A 22,213-nucleotide genomic window follows, 5' to 3' on the forward strand; every position below is an offset into this window, starting at 1 on the left:
ATTGTTTAAGATCCAGTATTTGGATGAGGCTGTGTTATCGAATGCCCACTAAATGGTTGTGAGGTTGAATAAGGAAGGCATGAGAAGAGGTATTTTCAGTGGTGAGGGGTGGGTGCAAAGTTGAAGAGCAGCGATCTGCCACAGGTGGGCCTGCTTCTCTTAGCGGCTGGGACTAAGGGGCTGGGACTTGCTAAAGAACCAGCTGTGACTTGGTTCTGGAATTCTAGAGAAAGTAGCCTTGTGCCTGAACTCTGATCTCATGGTTTAGCCACTTTAGTTTACCACGAGACCTGTGGTAGATTTGATCTCGATTTTTTGCATAACCTCTATTTCCAGCATTTATCAAGAACGATACAAAAGATGTTTTAAAAAAGACTGGGATCACTCAAAAGGTCGAGATGGAAAACCGGGCCCCTTAAGACCTAAACAACCAGTCAAGAGCATCGTTGAGAGACTTACTTAAAATATTTGACCACAAGAATGGAAAGGTCGGGAATTCTGGATTTTGCACATATAAAGTGAGGGGGAAATGATTCTTTTCCTAGCATAGGCTAATATAGCCAAATATATTCTTATACCTTGAATACCTTTTAAAAGGGTGAGTCCATTACAAGAGTCCCAGGTTTTGGCCATTTCCTGTCTTGGCATGTATTAGAGCAGATTTGGGACTCTTGGGATAGGATTCCTCATGGGATACCTTTTGTATCACGAGAATGAACTGTAGCATGGATATAGCCTTAGTCGCAGGTAGGTATGACATCGCAAAGAGTGAAAGATTTCCGTGACTTGGTGTAGAAACACTTCACTTTTATTCAAAATGCCTGAATGTTTTTTTGGTTGAAATGCTATTTTTTATTTTCCTTTGTGCATGTAGATAGGCTTTCTACAAATGAAAGATCTTCTGTAGTTTGTGCTGCCTTAAGACATTAATAACTCCATTTAAGCCTCAAATGTACCTTAAAACATTGCCCTGCTTAGCAGTTGTCTAAAGATCCCCCGGTTCATTGCTTCTGATATATTTGTAGGCATAAAGTCTTGGCCTCAGGGACCCCTAGGTCAATCTTTAGGAAGAAGGCATTTAGTGTCAAGCCTTTTCGCATGGAGTTAAAGCATCCCCATAGGTTAAATAAGAATTTGGCCTTTTGCCTGGGACAAGAAAATTGTCACAGAAGCTCTCTTTTAGAACAGAGTTTGTTATATGAAGCCACAGCACTTCTGCTTGATTTAGTTTTAATCAAGACAACAATTCAGAAGTGTTTCAGTGCTGTCAGTATTTGTAAGTCACTCCTGTTCTGTTCATTACAAATGAAACAGCTTCGGGGATCATCCACTTTATGTATTACGCTCTGCATTAAGTGCATTTCTGAAAATGTGCCTGTTGGAAGGCAGAAAAATGGTCTCAAATCCTCTGTGCCAAGAGCCTGAGACCATGACCGAGGGGTCATGCCTATTTCTAATCACAGAGATACTCTGAATCTAAATAAAGGTTGGTTAATGTGCCATTGGCTAGTTGGTTTCCTTTTTCTTTTTCTTTTTTCTCTTGGCTCAGGTAGAAAAAGTTGTGTATTTGAAAGTAAAAGCGAATCTTTTTTTTTTTTTGGGGGGGGGATGGAGCTATCCATTCTTGGCTTAAGTATAGTTCTGGATTGCCATTCGATTTCCACCGCCTGTTAGTGTTAAGGAATGGCCAGAGAGCACTGGTTTCTAACAGCGAGCGCCCAAGAATAGTCGTTAGGGGGCTGCTGATAAAGGGGCCATGAAGTTGGACGAGTTGGTGGAGATCTAGCTAAATATTAGGAATGCAGGTGAGCACTAAGCGCATGTTTGCAGATTCCAGGCTCGTGGTCAGGTGCTGGGAGGAGTCCATTTCCGCAGAGAGACGCTACCGAATTGCCACAGTTTGGGGGAATCCTGAGCGGGCAGGGCCGGGACCAGGCGGGTGGGGGGCGCTGGGTGGCACCGTAGCTTTGTGCAGCCCGTCTGCGCCTCCCCCTCGTCCTGATCCCTCCTCTTCACAGTTTGCCTCTTGCCATTCAAGTGTAAGGAGCCGGTTCTCACAGCTTGGTTGTCACAAAAGGAATATTTCTAAAGATACAGTTCAATTTCAGGATGGACTTTTTTGGGGGGGGGAGCTCGGCAGTGATTTTCCCACCCCCCGGGGCCCCCGGGTGCGCAGCCGGCGGCGCCGGGCCCAGGTGGGAGGGGGAGCGGCCGGGCGGCCTGCTCCGCCCGGACCTGGCGGGACCTCCCGGGGCGCAGGGGGCGCAGGGGGCGGCTGGCCAAGCCGGAGCCCCGCCCCGCGCCCCGCCCCCGAGGCACCTGCGCCTCGGGGACCCCCTCCGGCTCCCGGGCTCCGGCGGGAGGCAAGTTTCTTCCCCGGCGCGGCCACCTGTGCGAGGCGCTCCCCGCGGAGGGCGGCCTGAGCGACCGGCCCGTGCGGCCCCGCAGCTCCCAGGCCCGGCCCGGCCGGTACCCCGCGGCCTCCAGGCCCGGGAAGGGGAAGGGGGAGGGGAGGGGAGGGGGGCGGCCCTCCCGCACGCCCCCCGCACCTCCCCACCCCGAAGTGGCGCGCCCGCCCGCTCCGCCCAGCCGAGCCGCTCACCAGGCGCCCCCCGCGCGCCCCCCGCGCGCCCCGGCTCCGTCCCGGTCCCGACCCGCCGGCTCGCACTCCCCGCTCCCTCCGTGACCCCCGCGCCCTCCGCGCTCCCCCGTGCCCCCCCCGCGCTCCCCCTCGGTCCCGGGCCCGACCCAACCTCCCCGTGCCCCTCCGCGCCCCCTCCGCGCCCCACCTCCCCGGTGCCCCCCAAGCCCGGTCGCGGCCGCGACCCACGCCCCCCCAGGCTCCCCGCCCCCCCGCGCCCTCGCCCCTCCCTGTGCCCCTCCGTGCCCCCCGCCCCCCTGCGCCCACCCGCGCCCTCGCCCCCACGTCGCCCCCCAGCCCCCGGTGCCTCCCTGCGGGGTCCCGGCCCCGACCCGCTCCCCCGCGCTCCCCGCCCCCCTGCGCCCTCACCCCTCCCCGTGCCCCTCCGTGCCCCCCGCCCCCCGGTACCCCCCCCCCCGCCGGGTCCCGGCCCCGACCCGCCCCCACGCGCTCCCCGCCCCCCTGCACCCTCACCCCTCCCCGTGCCCCTCCGTGCCCCCCGCCCCCCGGTGCCCCCCCTGCCGGGTCCCGGCCCCGACCCGCTCCCCCGCGCCCTCGCCCCCCCCTGCGCCCTCACCCCTCCCCCGTGCCCCCGGCCCCCCGGTGCCCCCCCCGCCGGGTCCCGGCCCCGACCCGCCCCCACGCGCTCCCCGCCCCCCTGCGCCCTCGCCCCTCCCCGTGTCCCCCGGTGCCTCCCGCGATCCCCGCCCCCCCGCCCCCCCCCGCCCCCGCCCCCGCCCCCGCCCAGCACCGGCCCCGACCCGCGGGCTCGCGCTCCCCGCGCCCGGCGCCTCCCGCGGCCGCGACAAGTGGGCTCCGCACGGAAAGTCGGCGCCGGAGCGGCGGACTGGGCATGCTCAGAAGCCGGGGCTGGCTCCGGGCTCGAGTGGGAAGCGTCGGCACTCGGGAGGCGGGAGGCGGGAGGCGGCGGCGACTTTGGGGAAAGTTGCCCGGAGAGGGGAGGCGGCCCCGGCGCGCGGCGGCGGCGGCGGAGCATGGGCACCCTGCGGGATCTGCAGTACGCGCTCCAGGAGAAGATCGAGGAGCTGAGGCAGCGCGATGCCCTCATCGACGAGCTGGAGCTGGAGTTGGACCAGAAGGACGAACTGATCCAGAAGCTGCAGAACGAGCTGGACAAGTACCGCTCGGTGATCCGGCCGGCCACCCAGCAGGCGCAGAAGCAGAGCGCCGGCGCCCTGCACGGCGAGCCGCGCACCAAGCGCCAGGCGATCTCCGCCGAGCCCACCGCCTTCGACCTGCAGGACCTCAGCCACGTGACCCTGCCCTTCTACCCCAAGAGCCCACAGTAAGCAGGGGGCAGGGGCGCGGGGGTCGCGGGGCTGGGGCGCGGGGCCCGGCGCCTCCCGAGCTGCTGCGCCCTGGGGGCGCCCCCCGCGCGCCGCGCCTCCCGCAGCCACGCTCGCCGCCCCTGCGCTGCCTCGCGGTCTTTGTCGGATGCCGGGCTGCTTTCGTTTTTTCTTCTTTTCTTTTCACAGCCCTGCACGGTCGTAGGCGCCCGCGCGGCCGAACCCGGCCCGCACGCGCCCCAGGTGTGTGTCCGGCCGCGCGCGCGCGCCGGTGTGAGTGTGAGCGTGAGTGTGAGCGTGCGAGCCAGCGAGTGTGAAACGGGGACTAAAAAGCCCGGCTCCCCCGTGCCCTGGCAAGCCTGCCCGGCCGGAAAATCCCAAATGCAGGCTCATCAGACTGGAAATGCAATGCGTCTGAAGCCACCCCTACTTTCCGTGCCTCTGTGGCTCTCCCGGATTTCTCCCTTTTCACGCCCGGACCCCCCCCTCCAAACCCCGGGTGCTGGCATCCTCCAAGTGTCAGAAATAAGCAAATACGCATATCGAGGGGTGATTTTTTATTTTATTTTATTTCTGAATTGGATGGCATTTACAGCCCGCAAATGGAAGCCCAGTCTGTTGATTCTTTTTTTTTTTTTTAAATACTGTTTTCATACCATCCGAGGGAGAATGGGGCTTGCTTTCCTCAAGGCATTTGCATGATGTTGCCCCTGAGTGTGAGGTGCTTGGGGCTGCTACCCTGAGGGTTGCGGGTTTTGGGGTGGGCAGGAGAAGTACACTTACCTTTAGGGACAGCGTGAACAGAACAGATCGTCTGCCTCACTCCGGGCTTCTGATGCAACCACTCTGCTGTCCTCCCTGCGTTTAGGGAACTGTGCTCCACGCCCGTGGGCTTCTGGACTCGGGTAGGAAAATCCAACCCCAACTTGTTAGATGCCTCTCAATGCAGAGACCTTATGGAGAGTAAAGTGGCAGAAACATAGGATTGATACAGGGGGAGGGACAGCGCCCTAACAAAGGGTATTTCTAACAAATAGATAAGGAGATAAATGATAAAATGAAAGATTTTGCTACTCTCTTCCTAATAGCATCACCCTGGCTGGATGACACGTGTTACATAATAACGTCAGCTCCCTTGGAACCCTTCGTAAACACAAGAAATTAATATAGGGAGAAAGGATCAGTACGTGATCACCTCCATTTCTGATTGCCGGATTTGGGGGGCAGCTAGCAAGCACGTGCGAATTAGACTTTTGAGAACTTAAAGAGTTACGCTTTCTTCCATAGGTTCCCGTAGGGCTTTTGCTGTTCCTCACGCAGGTTTAGGTTAAGAAGGAGTTGGTGTCCTCCCCAGAGTGCGGGGCAGAAACGGAGGATAAACGTTTCAGGGATTCTGACCTCAGCAAGTGGCCCTGCCGGGTAGACGTGGATCTGCCTCAGAAACCTGAAGGATTCGCATCTCCTCCCAACTTTCTCCAGTAAATTAATTTGCAGTCCCGACACGCTTGCCTGTTTTAGCTAACGAGGTACATGGCCGTCTCTCCTGGGCCAAGTTTTGCATAATGAAAAAAATAACTCCAGCTTCTCTGCCTTTTTAAGCATTGCCTAGGATCTCATTTTTGGTACCTGCAGGACTTTGGGGTAACCCGGAGAAAACTGCACTTTTATAAAAAGACCGTTTTAATAGGTTTTATAATGAAGCATGATCAAGCCAGCCGATAACTCCAGTTACACGTTGCATCAGAGGAGATCTGAAGGATTCTAGGCAGTGGGGAATGAGCTCTAGAAACGTGGTGAAGTTGTAGAAGTCTCTCGGTGCTTCACACGTAGGACTGCTAGGTTTTTTTGTTTTTTGTTTTTTGTTTTTTTTTCCTGCAAGCCCACGGTGGAAAACGGTGGGAAATGAAATTAGCGTGGTAAATAATCCACACCATTCTGTTACAATAAACATTTTATCATGGAACAATGCTGTGCCTTCTGATATTTATTCAATAGCTTATGCTTTAAAGAAATCAGCTGTTTGAGGTATCACCATGGTGGTTTTGGTGATTTTGAAGGATTATAGTGAAGAAAAGGATAGACTGTCTTCCAAGCTTAAATAATTTTGGAAAAACATCTGTTCTTTTTTCACACTTACATAAAGAAAACTAGAATAAAACTGGCTTAAGTGGTAGAGTGTACCTTTCTTGAGAGAGAAGTTACATTGTATGCAAAATGCTTATACCTTATGTCATTTGATGATGGTGCAAGATAGCTCCGCAAAGAATTAGGAAAACGGGCCAAACCGAACAAGACTTGCTCCAGATTTCCATTTATTTCACTATGAATAAGCTGATTATACAGACTGACTGGCAACAAGTGTTTATGTCTTTATATTTCACTTTTAGTGCAACTTATATATAGCCCTCCTTCTTAGGCTCACACACAGATCATTGCGAGTTCGAGCTGAAAGGAAACCATCTAAATAGCCTAAAAATGGAATCCAAGTTCACGTTCCTGTGAATTTTCTCTTCTCTTTTCATTGGTTGTAGGTAACTGCCCAGCTAATGTTCTGTTCAGCTGTCTGACGCGTGCAAATATGTTTACGTTTTGCTTACTGACGTTGCCCTCGGAGGATGATAATTCTGAAAAACTTCTTTGTGTGTGTGTGTTGTGATTTCCGATCATTTAAAAACTAGTGTGAGATGTAAATTATTAACCTAAATCATTTTAATATTGTTGGTTTGGCATTTTCCCTGTAAGCTGGGAATTGGAGGGAATGCTGTGTCAGAGCCAGGGAGCTCCTGCTGAGAGTCTGTGTGTGTGTGTGTGTGTGTGGGTGTGTGTGTGCGCGCGCCTGTTGGGGGCCAAGGGGGGGGGGCTGTTCTTGTTTGTCTCTTTCACATCTGTATAGAAATGGCCCTTAAGCCCTCTGTTAGGAATGTGAAGCAAAGAACTGATGTAGGAGTCGATGCTGTATTCCGTTACTACCAAATAACTACTCTAGGATGGAAAACTATTAGCCTGTATATTTTGAAATGAACTGAGCACATAACCCCTTAAAAATGAAAAAAATATATCCATTTTATGAGATCAGATAGTCTGTCGGTTATGTATATGGGATGGTTCTTACGGACTTCAGAGTCATTTTATTTCGTGATACTTCTTCCTTCCTGAAAACTCTGTTAACAGGTCAGAACGTCCAGTCTCTGGCATTTGGATCTGAACCCTTTACCTGTTGTAAATATTCTCAGATCCTTTCCATTTTGCTGTCCCAGTGTTGCAGGCCATTTACCTTGGGCTGTGTGGCCTTAAGTTCCTATAAAAAGTTGCTCGTGTCTCTGAATTTTTGTGCAGCTGGTGCTTTTCACCCCAGAGGTAGCTGAATTTCAGGGAATGATGACATGTTTTGTAACGTTTCACTCTGTGGTTGTGAAATACTTTGGAAGCGCTGAGGACAAAAAGAAATGGATTTCCTTATTTTGGGGGAGGCATTCATTTTAACAGGCTCTTCTATGATCTTTTAAGCCTGGACACCAGTCCGTCTCTAGACAGACAGTAGCTTCCTACAGGCTGTTTGTTAAACTTTGTGGGAAAGCTGAGAGGATTCTAGAATGTTGGCAGTATCATGGATGGAGAATATTATAAAACATAGATTTATTCGGAGGGAGCAATTAAATTCCACATGTGCCCTACGGTTCTTGGCCAGGATGTGTGCCATGTGCAGCTGTCCCGAGGCCTTAGAGGTGAGAGAGATGGGGGCCCTGCCTCAAGGAGCGCACGCCGCACCAGTAAGCATTCCAGAAAGTGCAGAGGGAGTTAGACTGCGGAGGACACGCCTAAGGCAGTTGGCAAAGTGGAATCGGGCCCCTTTGGCTTCCTGGTATTGGGATGTCTGGTGGAGGTGAGGTGTTCGGAGCGGGCATCGGAAGGGCCGCGTGAGCTGGGCAGGTGGAAGGGGGCCGGCGGGTGCGGTGGGAAGGGACCAGGACCTCGGGGCCTGGGGGCACTCAGGTCGGCAAGAGCAACCGGGCCCGGAACGCCCTGCTGGGCTTGGGGAAGGGCCAGTTTAGGCCCCAGAGGTTGCGAGCCTTGGGTTCTGTCTTCCGGAATCGGCGACAGGGTGCCTCGGCGTGTTTTCCCGATGCTCCAGGCCCTGTCCCTGCCGCCTAGTGCCGAGCGGTCCCTGTCGGGGAGGCTCCGGGTCCCGGGACGGCCCCCAGCGCTGCGCCTCCCCCCACCCCCGGCCCTGTCCTCCGTGTCCCCGCCGGGTGACGGCCTTCCGTTTCACCGACCCGCGGATGCCCACAACTCGCCACGACGTGGGGTCCCCCTGGGAAAGGAAAGGACTGGACCCCCCCGCCCCCAGATTCTCCTGGCGGATGGCCGCGTTGCATGCCCCAGGCCAGTGCTGCGGGTCCCTTGGGTACCTGGGCGAGCGGAGTGGAGCCGAGGAGGGAACACTGGGGGGGGGGGGTCTCTCGATCTCGTGGGCGGGTTCAAGTCCAGCTTAGCGCTCTTCTCACTGCCTTTCCCACTGAAGTCGGGGCATTAATTGGACACGACAGTCTGCACCCTGAATTCCTGGAAGCGCTTGCGAAATGCCCGAGACCAGGCTGCTAGCACCCGGTCGGGGTTTTGCAACGCAGTCGAGTTGTGTGCGCGTCCCACGGGGCTTATGATGGAAACCCTGACAAGCCCCTGGGAGAGCGGCTCGGGCTCCAGACCGGCTGCGGGTCTGAAGGGCCAGCTTGCAGGCACCTGCTGCTTCCTGTTCCCCGGGAGCGGGGTGCACCCCGCCGCTGCGCTCGCAGCCTGCAGGCTAGGAGGCCGGGACGCGGCTTCTCGCTGTCGCTGTCTGCTTAGCCGTGGAGGGTCTCCGTGGTTTCCTAGCAACCGGATGTGCACACCAGGCTGCTGCTCTTTCTGTCATCCCTGCCATAGGGGCCGCTGCCCAGCCGGGCCGCCCGGCCCGCTGCTGGCACTCACAGCCTCCGTCTCGAACCTTCCCGGCTCCGAGAGTGCAAGGCGGTGTGATAAAGGAGCACGTGGGGAGAGTAGCACTCGCCAGCATGCTCACCAGCTTATTATGCAATCACATCGGTGGCATTTCGAATCCTAATGTGCCCGCTGGAGCTGGCGCCGCCTGCCACCCCTTCCCTGCCAGCCCTCTGCGCCTCCTCACACTGGCCCCTGAGGCCGCTCGGCCCGTGCTCCGAGACGCCGTCACCATCCGGGGAGGTAGCTGGGACCCGCCTGTGAACTCCCTGGGTGCGGTCTGGGTGCGTGAGCCTGCAGGTCAGGAGAAGCAAGGACTCCGAACCTGGCTGCGCGCGACACAGGCCTCCCGAGGGGGGCCCTGACCGCCTGCCCCCGAGAGGGTCTGGGGTCTGAATGCAGCTTAGCATCCTGGTTATCGATAGGAGCGAGGCAGCAGAGTCCAGTGGGAAGAAGAGAGGTGTGTGGGGGGTGGGGGCACAGAGGGGTGTCCTGGAGGACCCTCCAGGGCGACCCAGGATGAGCATCGTTCAAGCTGTCCCACGGTTGCGGAGATGCGGGAGGGCGTGACGGGTGTTGCGGGCATGGCCCGAGGCAGTGACTGGGGCAGACTGGGCAAGTGGGACAGCTCTGCATGCAGGAAGGAGAGCACGGGGGGCAGGTGCCAGGCCTGAGGCCCCCCGAGGTGGGCCTGCCCCGGGAGCCTGAGCCACCCCGGGATTTTGGCGGAAAACCACCAGGATGTTCCCTGTAGACCCGCGCCCCTTTTGAACGCCTCGCGTGGTCCCTTTGAAACGTCCGTCGATGTGACAGCAAGGAGGTGGTCTTGGGCCTGTGTGCAAGAGGATGAGGAGGGCCGCGAGTGTATCACGGCTTCTGGAAAAAAACCCAAGACAGGTCAGGAGGGGGCCGCCCGTCTGTCACGACGGCTGCCGCTTATGCAGCGCGGACTGCGCCCTGGGCTTTCCGTGGCTCGTCTCCCCCGTCGTGGCTCCAATGGCCCTTGGGGGTAGCCTCCGAATCAGCCCCCTTCCAGAGTCCTGAGGGATGGGATGCTGGAGCTCAGACGAAGCTAAGATGTGACTTGTCCCAGGTCACACGCTTTGTCAAAGGCTGGGCCAGGATCCAGGTCTGGAGCTGACTTCCTAAAAGGCTGCGAGGGCAGTTGTGCCCAAACCCCCTGAATGGCATCCAGGCTCTTCTCGGGGAGCCTCTGGCCGCCGGTAACCAAACAGGAGGCACAAGTGCTTGGGGCAGAAGGGGAAAAATAAGAGGACAGTGGTTCCCAAGGTGCACGTTGGAATCATTGGGGGACCTCGGAAAAACTCCAGCGCTCTAGGTCTTACCGCAGGCCAATTAACGTAGCAGTGCCCGGGGGCGTGAGCCCCCTCCTGGAGACTTCCCCCGGAGCTCCAGCGTGCAGGACCAGGAGAAGCTGCCCACTTAAAGACTGGACCTGTTTCTCTTGGTGGGAACCTTTAAGTACGAGGGGCTTACAAAAGCAGGAGAATTGTATTTTTTTTTCTTTTTTAGCCAGGTTATAGGGGTGTGCCATTTAGTGCCGTGTGGTTTATCTGCCCACGCAGGTGGTCAGTACTTGCCCAACTGGTTGGTCCTCACCCTTGGCTGCGTGTTAGGATCACCTGAGAAGCTTTAAAAACGATCTTTCCTGGGGGGGCCACCTGCAGAGGTTCGGGTGTTGTTGCTCTGGGGTGGGTGTGGGGAATAGATCTATCACTTTAGCTCCTGAGATGATTCTGAGACGCAGCTGGGGTTGAGAACTGGACTAACCCACGGTCCACTCAAGTTCACTTATTACGGATTACTTGAAGTCCTGATTCCTGGGCAAAGCACTCTCCTTGGTCCATTTTGACCAACCCGGATGCCTTCTGGCCCGCGAAGCCAGGCAGCTGCTCTCCCAGGCCCGTAGCGTCTGCACCTGTTGGTCTGAGGGTGCTCCCTGGGGTCACCTATTAGGACCCGGGCACACAAAAGTGGCAGCTACTCCGTTGGAAAGGTGAGCGTGTGTCCTCTTTCCTGCTGACCACGAGTCCTGGCCGCCGTGCGAACAGGACACACACATTAGGGTCACCATCCTTCCAAGTGTATTTTCCACTCATGGAGGGGGCAGCCGCCTCGTTACCAGTCAGACTGCTTCCTTGGGTCCCCAGTACGTCTCTGAAGTGCTGAGTCGAAGGAGGTGAGACCATGATGAGCCCCCTTGGCGGAGCAGCCCTGGGCTTGTAGCGCCTCTCCTTCTGGTATGTGATGTCTCTGCAGCCAGCTACAGTTTTTTTTTTTTTTTCCTACAGATATTTTATCCTTTTAAGGCAAACAGCCTGTGCTCAGCCTGAGGAGTACTTTCCAAAGAGGCTTCAGAGAAAGCAGAGCGAGCTCTCAGTCCCCTTTCCAGATGGTTCGGTTTGAGGGAACAGAGCTGGTGGGCACTGCTGATGGTCAAGAGATCTGACACTCATGCTGTGTCCCTCAGGGAGTGTTCCTGGGGGCCATGGGAGTCCCTGCGTGACCCTGGTCACGGCCCCACTGTGCCCTGTTGCCAGCTCTGTGGCCTTCTTTGCTTTCCTTACATTGTTGTTGAAATCTCTCAAGATGTTCCTGATTGTGTCTGACAGGTGCCTGTTTACATGTGCCATCGAGTCATCTTCCCAGGGGAGGATCAGCCAATAGAGCACTTAGCATAAGTGACGAAAATAGCTAATATAATTGCAAACACTTTTTTGGTGAAAATAGTCTTAGAATGGGAGTTAGCGAGAAGGTTTCTTGTCCACCCCCTGCCCCGTGCCCCCTTCTAAAATATGACAATGTGTTCTGACGGATGGGATGCAAACACAGAATGGATGGAATAGGGCTGCCCAGAGGAATGGGGGCATTAATTATGCCGGGAAGTTAATCATAAGGAAAGTCAGCACTTTCATTATGAATCCAGCTTCGTGCGTTTGGTTGTTGGGCATAAATGGGAAGGTATAAGAGGGAATTAGCAATGATAAAGGGGAAAAAAAGGAAATAGGAAAAAAAAAAAGGAAAATAGGGGAAAAAAGTCACGTGTTCCCTTACTGGGCTTGGCAGAGATTGAAGCAGAAGGGTGGGCACAAGAGTTCCTGGTGGGCCACAGGGAAGATGCCTGTGTTAGAGTTCCTGTACTCTGAGAATAGAAGAAAGATGGGGCTTTAGGATGGAAAATAAAAGTGACCATTCAGGGTCAATATCTATGAATTGCACCAGCGTCAAAAATTAAGTTAATAATAAACAACCTTTGCCTCTCTAAAGGTCATCAATGCTAATTAAACCTCACCAAAATTGCTTTAAGACCAATATGGTTTCATTCGCTTCTGTGCAGGGGGTGGTGATGCAGACCCTGCAAAAGCACAAGTAAATAGCTTAAATTATTGATATGTGCCCAGAGTTGGTCTCCTAATGCCATTGGCCTTCTGCTGTTCACTTTTATGTGTCACCTTCTAGAGAATACCGGCTCTTTAGGAATAGCCCTGCCTTTCTTTGAACGTGGACTAATTATAGTATCGGCCAGTCCAGTTTAATGTCTGGACGGAGAGGAAAGGAAAAAAGGTTGTCGAGACTAGGAAGAAAAATGGGATTCTGAATTTTGTCCCCCCTGGGGTTGTTGCCACTGACCCTTGGGAGGGTGGCTTGGCCTCGTCGTGTGCCTACAGGTGGCTGGGAGTCACGCCGTACACGCTGGCACGACTCCACCTTCCATCTTCATGAGACACACTTTGCCTAAATCACTGGTGACGGAGGAGCACATTTGCTATTACGGTGAGCCGGCAACGACGGCCCTCTGCTAGACTTGTGCAGGTCTGACAGGCTGTCACCACATCCTTTACAGAGGAATATTAAACATCTGAATGTGACAGGTACCATTTTGCGCGGCCCACGGTGGCAACTCATTATGTCAGTGGGAGGGGAGGAGGGACGAGGAGGGAGCCAGTGCGGTGACCCCCACAGTGTCCAGCCCCGGCTCTGGCAAGCCTGGAGCTCCCTGGGCACCGTGGTCTTCCTCGCAGCTGGTTGCTTGCCCCTTTATCGAGGAACTGAGCATAGAGGGCTTCGAAGAACAGGCCTGAAGCAGCTCAGATGAAAGATCCCTTCGGCGCATCCCTCTTTATTGGGAGTTATTTTTTTTTTTTTATTGGGAGCTAGATGCATTGTATTTAAGAGAACTTTTTCAGTTCTGACTTATAAGGGGAAAAATCCCCCCCTTTATTCCCTCCAAAGCGTCTGGTGTAGTGAGGAATGAAAGAATTGCTCCAAGTTTCCAGCGATTTAATACTCAACTTTATTAAAATGTAATACATGAGTCTGATGTTTGTATGGACAGTGCTTCTCATTACAGATCTGAAAAGCTTTAGGATATTGCAGCTTCCTTTTAGGAAAAGGAAGCTGAGCCTTTTTTTTTTTTTTTTTTTTTAAGATAGAGCCTGGATCAGGAAATAGTAATTTTTGTTCTTCAGAATTTCACTTGAGACTTTCTGTTCTTCATAAAAGGGAGAGAGGCCGTGAAAAATTATCTGTCTGATGCTGCCTTCCAGATGTTTTAGCATTCCTCAGTCAGGAGACCTACATTCTCTTGTGGGGAAAAGAAGAGACAAGGGAGCTCAGGGAGCGCTGGATGGCACACAACTAAATGGACATTCCTTTGAAACCATCCTCGTGAAAAGGATTGGCGACTAAAATAAGCCCACTGTGAACAGAGCATCGTTTGGTAACTCCATACTTGATGAAGTCCTCCAGTCTTGGCTCCTTCCTTCCTTCCTTCCTTCCTTCCTTCCTTCCTTCCTTCCTTCCATTTGTGAGAGATACAGACAGAGATGCAGAGACACAGGCAGAGGAAGAAGCAGGCTCCCTGTGGGGAGCCCGATGCGGGACTCGATCTTGGGACCCCCGAGATCACGACCTGAGCCGAAGGCAGATGCTCAGCTGCTGAGCCACCCGGGTGTCCCCCAGCCTTGGCTTTTTCACTGCATTGTTGGAGACATTAAGATGTTCTCCTCCTCCTCTTTTTGAGTTTTGGTGGGAAATGACTCACCTGGAAAACCATGTTGTAGGTTTCTGTGATAGGCAACTGCTAAAAGGGTATGGTCTGTGTCTTCTGAAGTAATAACTACAGGTTTTCCGAAAACCTTCCAGAAATGGAAAATTCAGGCCCTTGGAAGCATCATACATGTGTGTGTGAGAATTTGTTTACACGTTTATGTAGAATTATAGGGAGTTGTTTCAGAAAGTTCTGAGATTTGAAGAGCACCTTATTACCGTCCAAATTACTATTCCATCTCGAATATAATCGTGATTATTTTAAGCAATCCGGAGGTACCCTTGTGCTCCCTCAGAAATAAAGCGATTAAAAGAGAACCGGTATTGAAATGCTTTGGTGACGATATGACCTCAAGGTGCATGGAGCATCGCTAGGACTTTGGTCACAAAGTATAAAACAGAACATTGTTCAGCACGGAGTGGGTCGCCTTTCTCAGGTGACCTTTCCTCCTCTGTGACTCGTTTTATCTTTTGGTACCACCACTGGGGTCTGCACCCCGCACGTCATGGGTCAGCGCAGAGCAGAGCCCTGCCTCCTGGATTCCTAAGTGTTACTGTCAGGGTGATAAATGGAAAGTAACCCGAGGATGCATTTTTTTGTGTTGGCAGATGGACTCAGAGGTTATTACATAATATCTAGGTGAACCTTTGCTGGTGGGTTTTCAGATCACCTGTGGCAGGTCTGCCCCCCCGCCTCCCTTCTCGACGCGCATTTCTCTATTTCCAACTGCTGCTTGGGGTTCAGTGTATTGCTTTATCGTCGTGAAGGGGAAAACTTCTGTTACTCCAACAGGGTCACTTTTTTTCCTGCCTTCCTCTCCGCCCCCCCCCCCCCACCTTTTTTGGATGTAGAGAACTGTTTCATCTTCACAGACATCTTTTATAAAGTGAAGGTAGTAATTATTATTCGTCTTAGTGTGTGCTGCATCTGCTCTCTGATTGCCTTTCTCACAGGAATCTCGTAAAGCAGGCCCGGTTATAGCATCTCATTTTGTTTTCAGATGGAGAAAATGAGGCAAGGAGAGGTTCAACCACTTGTCCCCAAATAAAATGCTGGGCCAAAGTACTCAGATGCAGACCTGCATGATCCCGAGACCATGCACATGCTCTGTGGACGCGGTGATTTAGCCAATCTTCCCCACGCTTGGTGGTTTTTGTGTGTGTGTGTGTGTTTTTAAAGATTTTATTTATTCCTGAGAGACATAGAGAGGGGCAGAGACACAGGCAGAGGGAAATGCAGGCTCCCTGTGGGGAGCCCGATGTGGGACTCAATCCCAGGACCCTGAGGTCATGACCTGAGCCACTGAGCTCACCTTAACCCACTGAGCCCCCCTGGGTGCCCCTGGAAGACTTTGTGCCAAGCAGCCCCCTCGGGTTCCACAAATCCGTCTCCGCTCCTGACACACTGTATTGTCTCTGTCTGCCTCACACCCCCTTATTTGTATTACCTGCCTGGCCTCTGAAAACATTTTAGTTTTTCACCTGAAAAAACTGGAATTAGCTAGTCTTTTTTTTTTTTTTCCTAAATAGACTCCATGCTTCCCACGCCCAACATGAAGCCCGATGTGGGGCTTGAGCTCACAGCCTCAGATCAAGACCTGAGCTGATAGCAGGAGCTGGATGCTTAATGGGCTGAGCCACCCAGGCTCCCCTGAGATTATATAGTCTTGATAAGTCCCTTTCGGTTTGAATAATCTGTGATTCTTTTTTTTTTTAATTTTTTTTTTAATTTATGATAGTCACAGAGAGAGAGAGAGGGAGGCAGAGACACAGGCAGAGGGAGAAGCAGGCTCCATACACCGGGAGCCTGACGTGGGATTCGATCCCGGGTCTCCAGGATTGTGCCCTGGGCCAAAGGCAGGCGCTAAACCACTGCGCCACCCAGGGTTCCCCTAATCTGTGATTCTTAATTATCTTTTCAAGGAAGCATACTTGTCTTCCAACTGAAATAAATGTCTCATCTTAAGTTCTGCAGCATAAGACGTCAAAAATTGGTTAACCTTGAAAAGTAAATGGGTTGGTTGCTGAGAAATCAAGCCTAGAATTAATGGAAATAGTCATAGGAGAGTCTCTTCAAAATTCTTAATTCCTTTTCGCACACAGAGCCAGGACTCTAACAAAATCCTGTCACGCTTATGATAATAGCTTGCTAATTTTGACTATCCAGAAATTCACATATTTTGAGATGGGAGAGCCCATCAAACTCATGTTATGATACGATTTCATTAGATTTGTACTTCAACATTAGCCAAAATGAAGCGGGAAGTTTAAGGATGATTTTGTTTGTCGTACTGTCTCTCGGCTCCCCTGTGGAACCCGAGAACACCCAATCCTGGAAAAACACTTTCCTCATCTCATTTGATCATATGCTTCTGAGAATAAATTCTATAATACGTTCTCAATAAGTCCTGTCTGAGGATACATTCCTGGGAGGCCCGGGCGCCCGTGCAGCCATGTGGCTTGTACCTGGTAACAGTGAGGCGTGATCATGACTTAGGTTGGAAAGACGAATGCACACGTGCTCCCATTGCTGCCTCACCATAGCTGCGTGAATAAAGGAGGACAGATCGTCTTCATTTCACAGAGGAGATAATTAGGGACCAAGGAGGTGACTGAGACAACCCAGATCCAATGGCTCTTATCCGACGGCCCTGTAAGTGCAGTAGGCCATCGGACTCGATTCACACTTCTTCCTACACCCTAGGCGGTATCCGAGCACTTGTGGGATTGCCTTGAGCGTCCGAAGTCTCGTGGTTCGGACGGTGCCAGCAGGTCAGATCAGAATACAGCATGGACGATGGGTAGGGCCTCAGCCCTGATGCACCTGCTGCTTGACCACTCACCAGGCCTATGGCCTTGTTATCAGCGGGGAGTGTAACACGTGCGGCAACTGGAGATTGTGCTTGCGAGGCCCTCGGTGCAGCACCCAGACACAGCATGGGCTTCACAGATAGCCCAAAACGTTGTCATTTGTGTTGAGTTCACTAACCCGGATTTCATGACTCAAGTGCGTCTATGCATCTGCCAGCTAAACCGAAGAGCAGGAGGTGGAAGGAGTTTCTGGAATAACGAGTCCTAGAGCAGAGCCCGATGCAGGCCAGCGTGGCTCTGCTGAGTGTGACCCAGAGGGAGGTTGAGGCAAGGACCTTGCATGACGTCCGTGTGGGCTAACTGTGGGCAAGGAGGGCAAACGGAAGCCGCCTGGAAGTTCCACGACGGTGCCATTTATTTCTCTCACTGAGCAGTGACAGGCCCGTAGGAAAGTCAAGGATGGATTGGTCAAGTTGGAGCTGAGTGCTGTGCATTTAAATTATGCTAAGAAATGGTAGTGAAAATAATTGTGCTGAAAGCTGTCTGTGCTCTAAAGGCAGGATGCGTATTTGGAGGTCATTCTTTGCAGACGCATTTATGTGAAATCATAGTAATATTGTCCTTAACGTTCCATTTCAACGCCTGGGACCACGCAGACCGGGGCAGCGCTGCCGGCGAGCACTGCGTGTTTCTAAAGACCCACGGCTTTCACGATTTGATTTCAATCCATCAGAAGTATTTACAGCATTTCTGCTTCCTGAAATGTCTGCATAGAAGTTGGGCACTGATGATGGATTTCTATTTGAAAACCATTCATTTCCAACTTGAATATTTGCTGTCCGGGCTGAGGAGCCATCAGATGCAGAGCGTAATCTTAGCCTATAAATGCCTTCTGCTAATGACTCTGATGGTGCATCTCAAGATGTCTTTCCAAAAACAATGTGATTGTGAGCGAGAGCAGTGATAGCAGCCCTGGTAGCCCGTGGAGGAGTACATCCGTGGTCTCGGACAGATTCTTGACAGTCACGGCGATGAGCTGATAATGGAAGAGCTTCAAAATAAAAATAGAAATACTTGTTTATTTTGAAACGTGTTGTGCGGTGCAAGAAAGATAGATTATTTTTAACGGCTTTATTGAGGGATGATTTACATACCATAAAATCCGCCCACTGTACGTGTACAGGGCCATGATTTTCAGTGAGTTTATGGGGTTGTGCAGCTCTGAGCACAGCACAGTTTCAGAGCATTCCTCGTGCCCCCCAAAGTATGTGGGGTCCACTGTGGTCGGCCTCAGGCGCCCATGGGCCTGCTTTCTCTCTGAATATGGTTACCACGGGCGTGCGTTTCATACCGAGGGTGTCTTATTTGGCCAGTGACGCCAATTCGCTCGAAAGACCGCGTGGCATCCGTCGATGATGGTTTAGAAGGAAGTTTTGAATGTTAACATCGCATCTGACCTGTGTTATTTTTTGTTGACTCTAAACATTGAATCTCACCGGTGTCAGACAAGCTCAAGTGGACTGTTGTGTTTGGAGTGACGCAGGAGCCAAAGAATCTGCCTGTGTGCCTAGGTCCAGCCTGTGGACTGCTGCCCGTGGGAGACTTCCCGCGCTTGGCCTTTCCACTGTGAGGGTTCATGTGCATTTTTCACGATCCTCAGCACAGCTCTGAGGCACAAGGAGGAGTATCTGGTCCATATTGGAGGCGGTAACAGTGCAGCCGGCTCGGAGAAGTTGAGTGGTTTGCCCAAGGTCTGTGCGTGGGCCACTGTCAGAGGAGTTCTTGATCTATGAGCCGACCAGGTGGCGAGTACGTGTCTACACCTTCCCAACGTGTCAGCCTACCCGCTCGCTTTTTCCGTTTCCTTTAGCACAAAGGCACATCCCAGAAGCTACCCTCCTACTTGCCGTCAGGCCTTCCCATGCACATTCTGCAAAAAAAAAAAAAAAAAAAAAAGGAAGAAAGAAAGAAAGAAATCAGAGAGTCCAAGTGAGTTCAAGATAAGCACCCATCCTCCCTCAGGGGAAAATAGAATTGCTCAGGGAGCTGTTTGGAAATGAGAGACACACAGACAGAGGAGTATTTGAAATATGAAATAAAAGAATACATGAGAGTACGGGAGAGACAGAGGAGAAAGCTGGCTTCACAGGATTTGAGCAGAGGAGAGATTCCAGTGCTCTCGGCAGGCCTGCGCTGGCGGTTTCACGGAAGGTAGAGGGTTTCGGGAGGAACTTCCCCCGAGGATGGAGCCCTTGGAACAGGAAGGTCCTCACGGGCTCGTCTCTGGGGGCCCCCGGCTCCCCAGAGGCCCTAGCCCCGATGCCGGGCAGCCCTGCCTGGTGCAAAGGCCCTGGGGTTACCAGCCGGTTGGGCAGTTGGCCAGGTGCAGTGCCCTGTCACCTTGCTCTCTCGCTGCGCACACACCGGGAGCCGAGTTGCAGTTTGAGAGGATAAAGGGTGATCTTACTTTGAGGATTCATTGGCCAAAGGCATTCCGGAGATGATAGACTGCTGCGTGGCCTCGCAGGGAGCTGCAGGGTCAAGCTTCACTTAGGCACGTAGTGGGAAGTCTGAAATTCCAGGGGCCAAATTTGGATTTTCGAATTCAAGGCGGTCACCGTGGAGATGGTGATGTCCGAGGGTGGGGCCAGTTTTGGTAGGAACACAGTCGCGAGGCCCCCAGGGATCCAAAATGCTCGAGGGACAGCGAACCCACACTCCCCTGCGAAGGATTGAGAGCAGTCACGTGGACACACGTGCGATGCCGCAGCATGTTTCCAGAAACACCCCAGAAGTCACATCGAGCAAGTGGATCTTGCTGGGCCGAGTCCTGGTTGTCTGCAGGATCCCGAATGGCAGGGAGGTCATCACGGGTGCGGGGACCATGGTGGCTCCCTGAACGGGGAGCATCCTTGTTACCCAGGAACTTGTCAGAAACCGCAGGGCACTGAAGCGGAAGCCGCAAGTGAGGTCCCAGCTGTCTCTATCTTGACGATCCCCCTCAGTGGTTCTGATGTGCCTTCAGGCTGACAGCTGCCTGCCTTCGGCTCAGGGCGTGACCCTGGGGTCCCGGGATCGAGTCCCGCATCGGGCTCCCCGCAGGGGCCTGCTTCTCCCTCTGCCTGTGTCTCTCCCTCTCTCTCTCGGTGTGTCTCTCATGAATAAATAAATTTTAAAAATCTTAAAAAAAATAAAAAGATGGGAACGTAGGAGCCCACGTGTCAGGTGTGCCACGGTGGCTCTGGAGAGCCCTGGGTCTCAGGGTCCTGACCAAGGGACTCACAGGGGCTGCCTCTGCTCGCCCCCGGCTCGCATCCTCTCTGCCCTCTGCATCCAGGTGGCCTCTCTGTCCATACCTGTCCGGAGGGACTTCTCTTTTGCAATTCCTGTCGGTTTGAATTCCTCTGGGTCTGGTGTTCCTTGGGTACTTGATGGTAATTCTTTGTTTCGGCCAATTGTTCTCTCTCTCTCTCTGCCTCGGTTTCTCAGGTGCCACCTCCTCAGAGAAGCCTTGTCTGGACACACTCTGGTCCCGCTCATCCCCCAACACGGTCTAGTCCATGACTGTACAGTGGTTTCTTCATGGCACTTCGTTATCTGAAATTACTTCTTTTTTTTTTTTTTTGGTCTTTCTGGAAGGGCTCCATGTAAGCTCAGCCCTGTTGATTTGGGGTCCCCAGTCAGTGCCTGGCACATGGGAGGGTCCCAGTAAACCAGGAGTCACACAGGTCCCTCACACATCCCTAAAGTAGAGCATTCCTATGAGACCTTTCAAAAACTAAGTGGCCTAAAGCAAAGATGCAATCACTGTTCACTTATATGGAATTTTTTCTTACATTATTAAGTATTATTGACGACATTCCCTTATGCTGTGCTTTTCATCTCTGTGACTTATTCATTTTGTAATTGGTGGTTTGTACCCTTTCATCCCCATTCCCCACCTTCCGCCCCTCTGGCACCACCCCTTTGTTCTCTGAATATATGAGTCAGTTTCTGTTTTTTTTTTTTGTTGTTGTTCGTGTTTGGGGGTTTGTTTGTTTTTTGTTTCTTAGATGCCATATATAAGTGAAATCACAGAGTATTTGTCTTTCTCTGATTTATTTAGCATCCTTATTTCCTTAGAAAAAACTTCGAGCATTCCCAGATACACAAAAAAATAATCTCTCTTCGGCTTTTCTGATGCCTTAGGACACGTCTTGCTAACGGATGCACAAAATGAACCGAGATAAAGCACACATGCTCACAGACGTGGTTCAAAGCTGGCAGCTGGATGCTGACATGCCAAGCGGAGTTCCTGGGGAAGGAGCGTGGTGGGGGGGCACTCTTGCTGCCTGGGGTGCACGCTGCCTCTCCTAAGGGCTCTTTGCAAAACAAATGTTGAACATTATTTTTGCTTTTTTGCCTTTTTTTTTTTCCATCAAAGTGAAGATCCTCCTTGGGTTTCTTTCGGCTAGCGCAAACAGGCGCTAATGTAGGTCTGCGACAAAGGCAGATCTACGCTAGAGCAGCGTTGTGAGCTCTGAAAAGGTGGGCATCTCTCTAGCTGGCTTTCCTCGTCTAGACTCTGAGCTCCCGAGGGCCAGGGCTTGCATCTCAAAGCAAAATCGGAAACACATGTGTCGGGAGATGAGCGTCGCGTCCAGGCCACAGGCAGCGCTCAGTGGCATCGTTACTACCTCCACGTCTGGTAGTGCAGTGTTTGCACCGCTCACCTTCTAATGCTCTTTGTGCTGAGTCTGTGCCTGAGGAGGGATGGCCCTAAGCCCTGGCACGTATAAACCTTAGTAGTAGCAATCAGAAAACAAAATGGAACGTGCCATGTTCCCCGTGTTCTGATTTGTACATGTTTATCAAATGGATAATAGAATTTGCTAAAATTTGAAATACTAAACTTCCCGTGTTCTTCTCCACAAAGACATACCCTAAAGGGACCTTCTCAGTTGATTGCTAAACCCCTAAAATTCATAACCTAATATGTGCATGGCTCTTACCTGATATGTTTGGGTCCCAGTGCGCTTTGCAATTTAGGTATTTGTTTTCCTCCAGATGTTTGGAGGATCGCAGGAAGGCACACCTGCAGTGGATTCTCTAACACCCCTGCCGGGGCTAGGATCGCACTCCCAAAATGAGCATGCCTGCATTTCTTCCACAGAATATGTGAGTCTTTACCCAAAGAGAGAAAATGGAAGCCACTGCATTCCTCGTGGTCCATTCAGGTTGGGCTTTGTGACAAAGTCAGTTTCCTGAAAACACGTAAGACTTTTGGGTTTTAGAGTTTCAGATTTTGAATTTGTGCATGAGGATCTGTGCGCCAGTATGGCCCATACAGGAGATCCACATTTGCATTTCTGATTTATTTTTATCTTCAAATGCAGTATTAGCCACAGTGAACATTGGAGGCCCTTGG

General features: G+C 52.5%; 1 protein-coding gene across 4 annotated transcripts in view; it reads left to right on the plus strand.

The window, feature by feature from the left end:
* Window positions 1-22,213, plus strand: part of PRKG1 (protein kinase cGMP-dependent 1) — a 1,197,536-nt gene that overhangs the window by 80,902 nt on the left and 1,094,421 nt on the right. The window contains exon 1 of one of the 4 annotated variants that reach the window (XM_055322711.1): window positions 3,457-3,947. The exons of 2 other annotated variants lie outside the window; for them this stretch is intronic. In XM_055322711.1, coding sequence (XP_055178686.1) covers window positions 3,637-3,947 — 311 coding nt within the window. In that variant the 5' untranslated portion in view covers window positions 3,457-3,636. Of the gene's footprint in view, window positions 1-3,456; window positions 3,948-7,765; window positions 7,832-22,213 lie in introns of those variants that run through there. One more of the 4 variants, XM_055322714.1, reaches the window with a different exon arrangement.

The sequence above is a fragment of the Nyctereutes procyonoides genome, unplaced genomic scaffold, assembly GCF_905146905.1.
Source record: "Nyctereutes procyonoides isolate TBG_1078 unplaced genomic scaffold, NYPRO_anot_genome, whole genome shotgun sequence".
Classification (NCBI taxonomy): domain Eukaryota; kingdom Metazoa; phylum Chordata; class Mammalia; order Carnivora; family Canidae; genus Nyctereutes; species Nyctereutes procyonoides.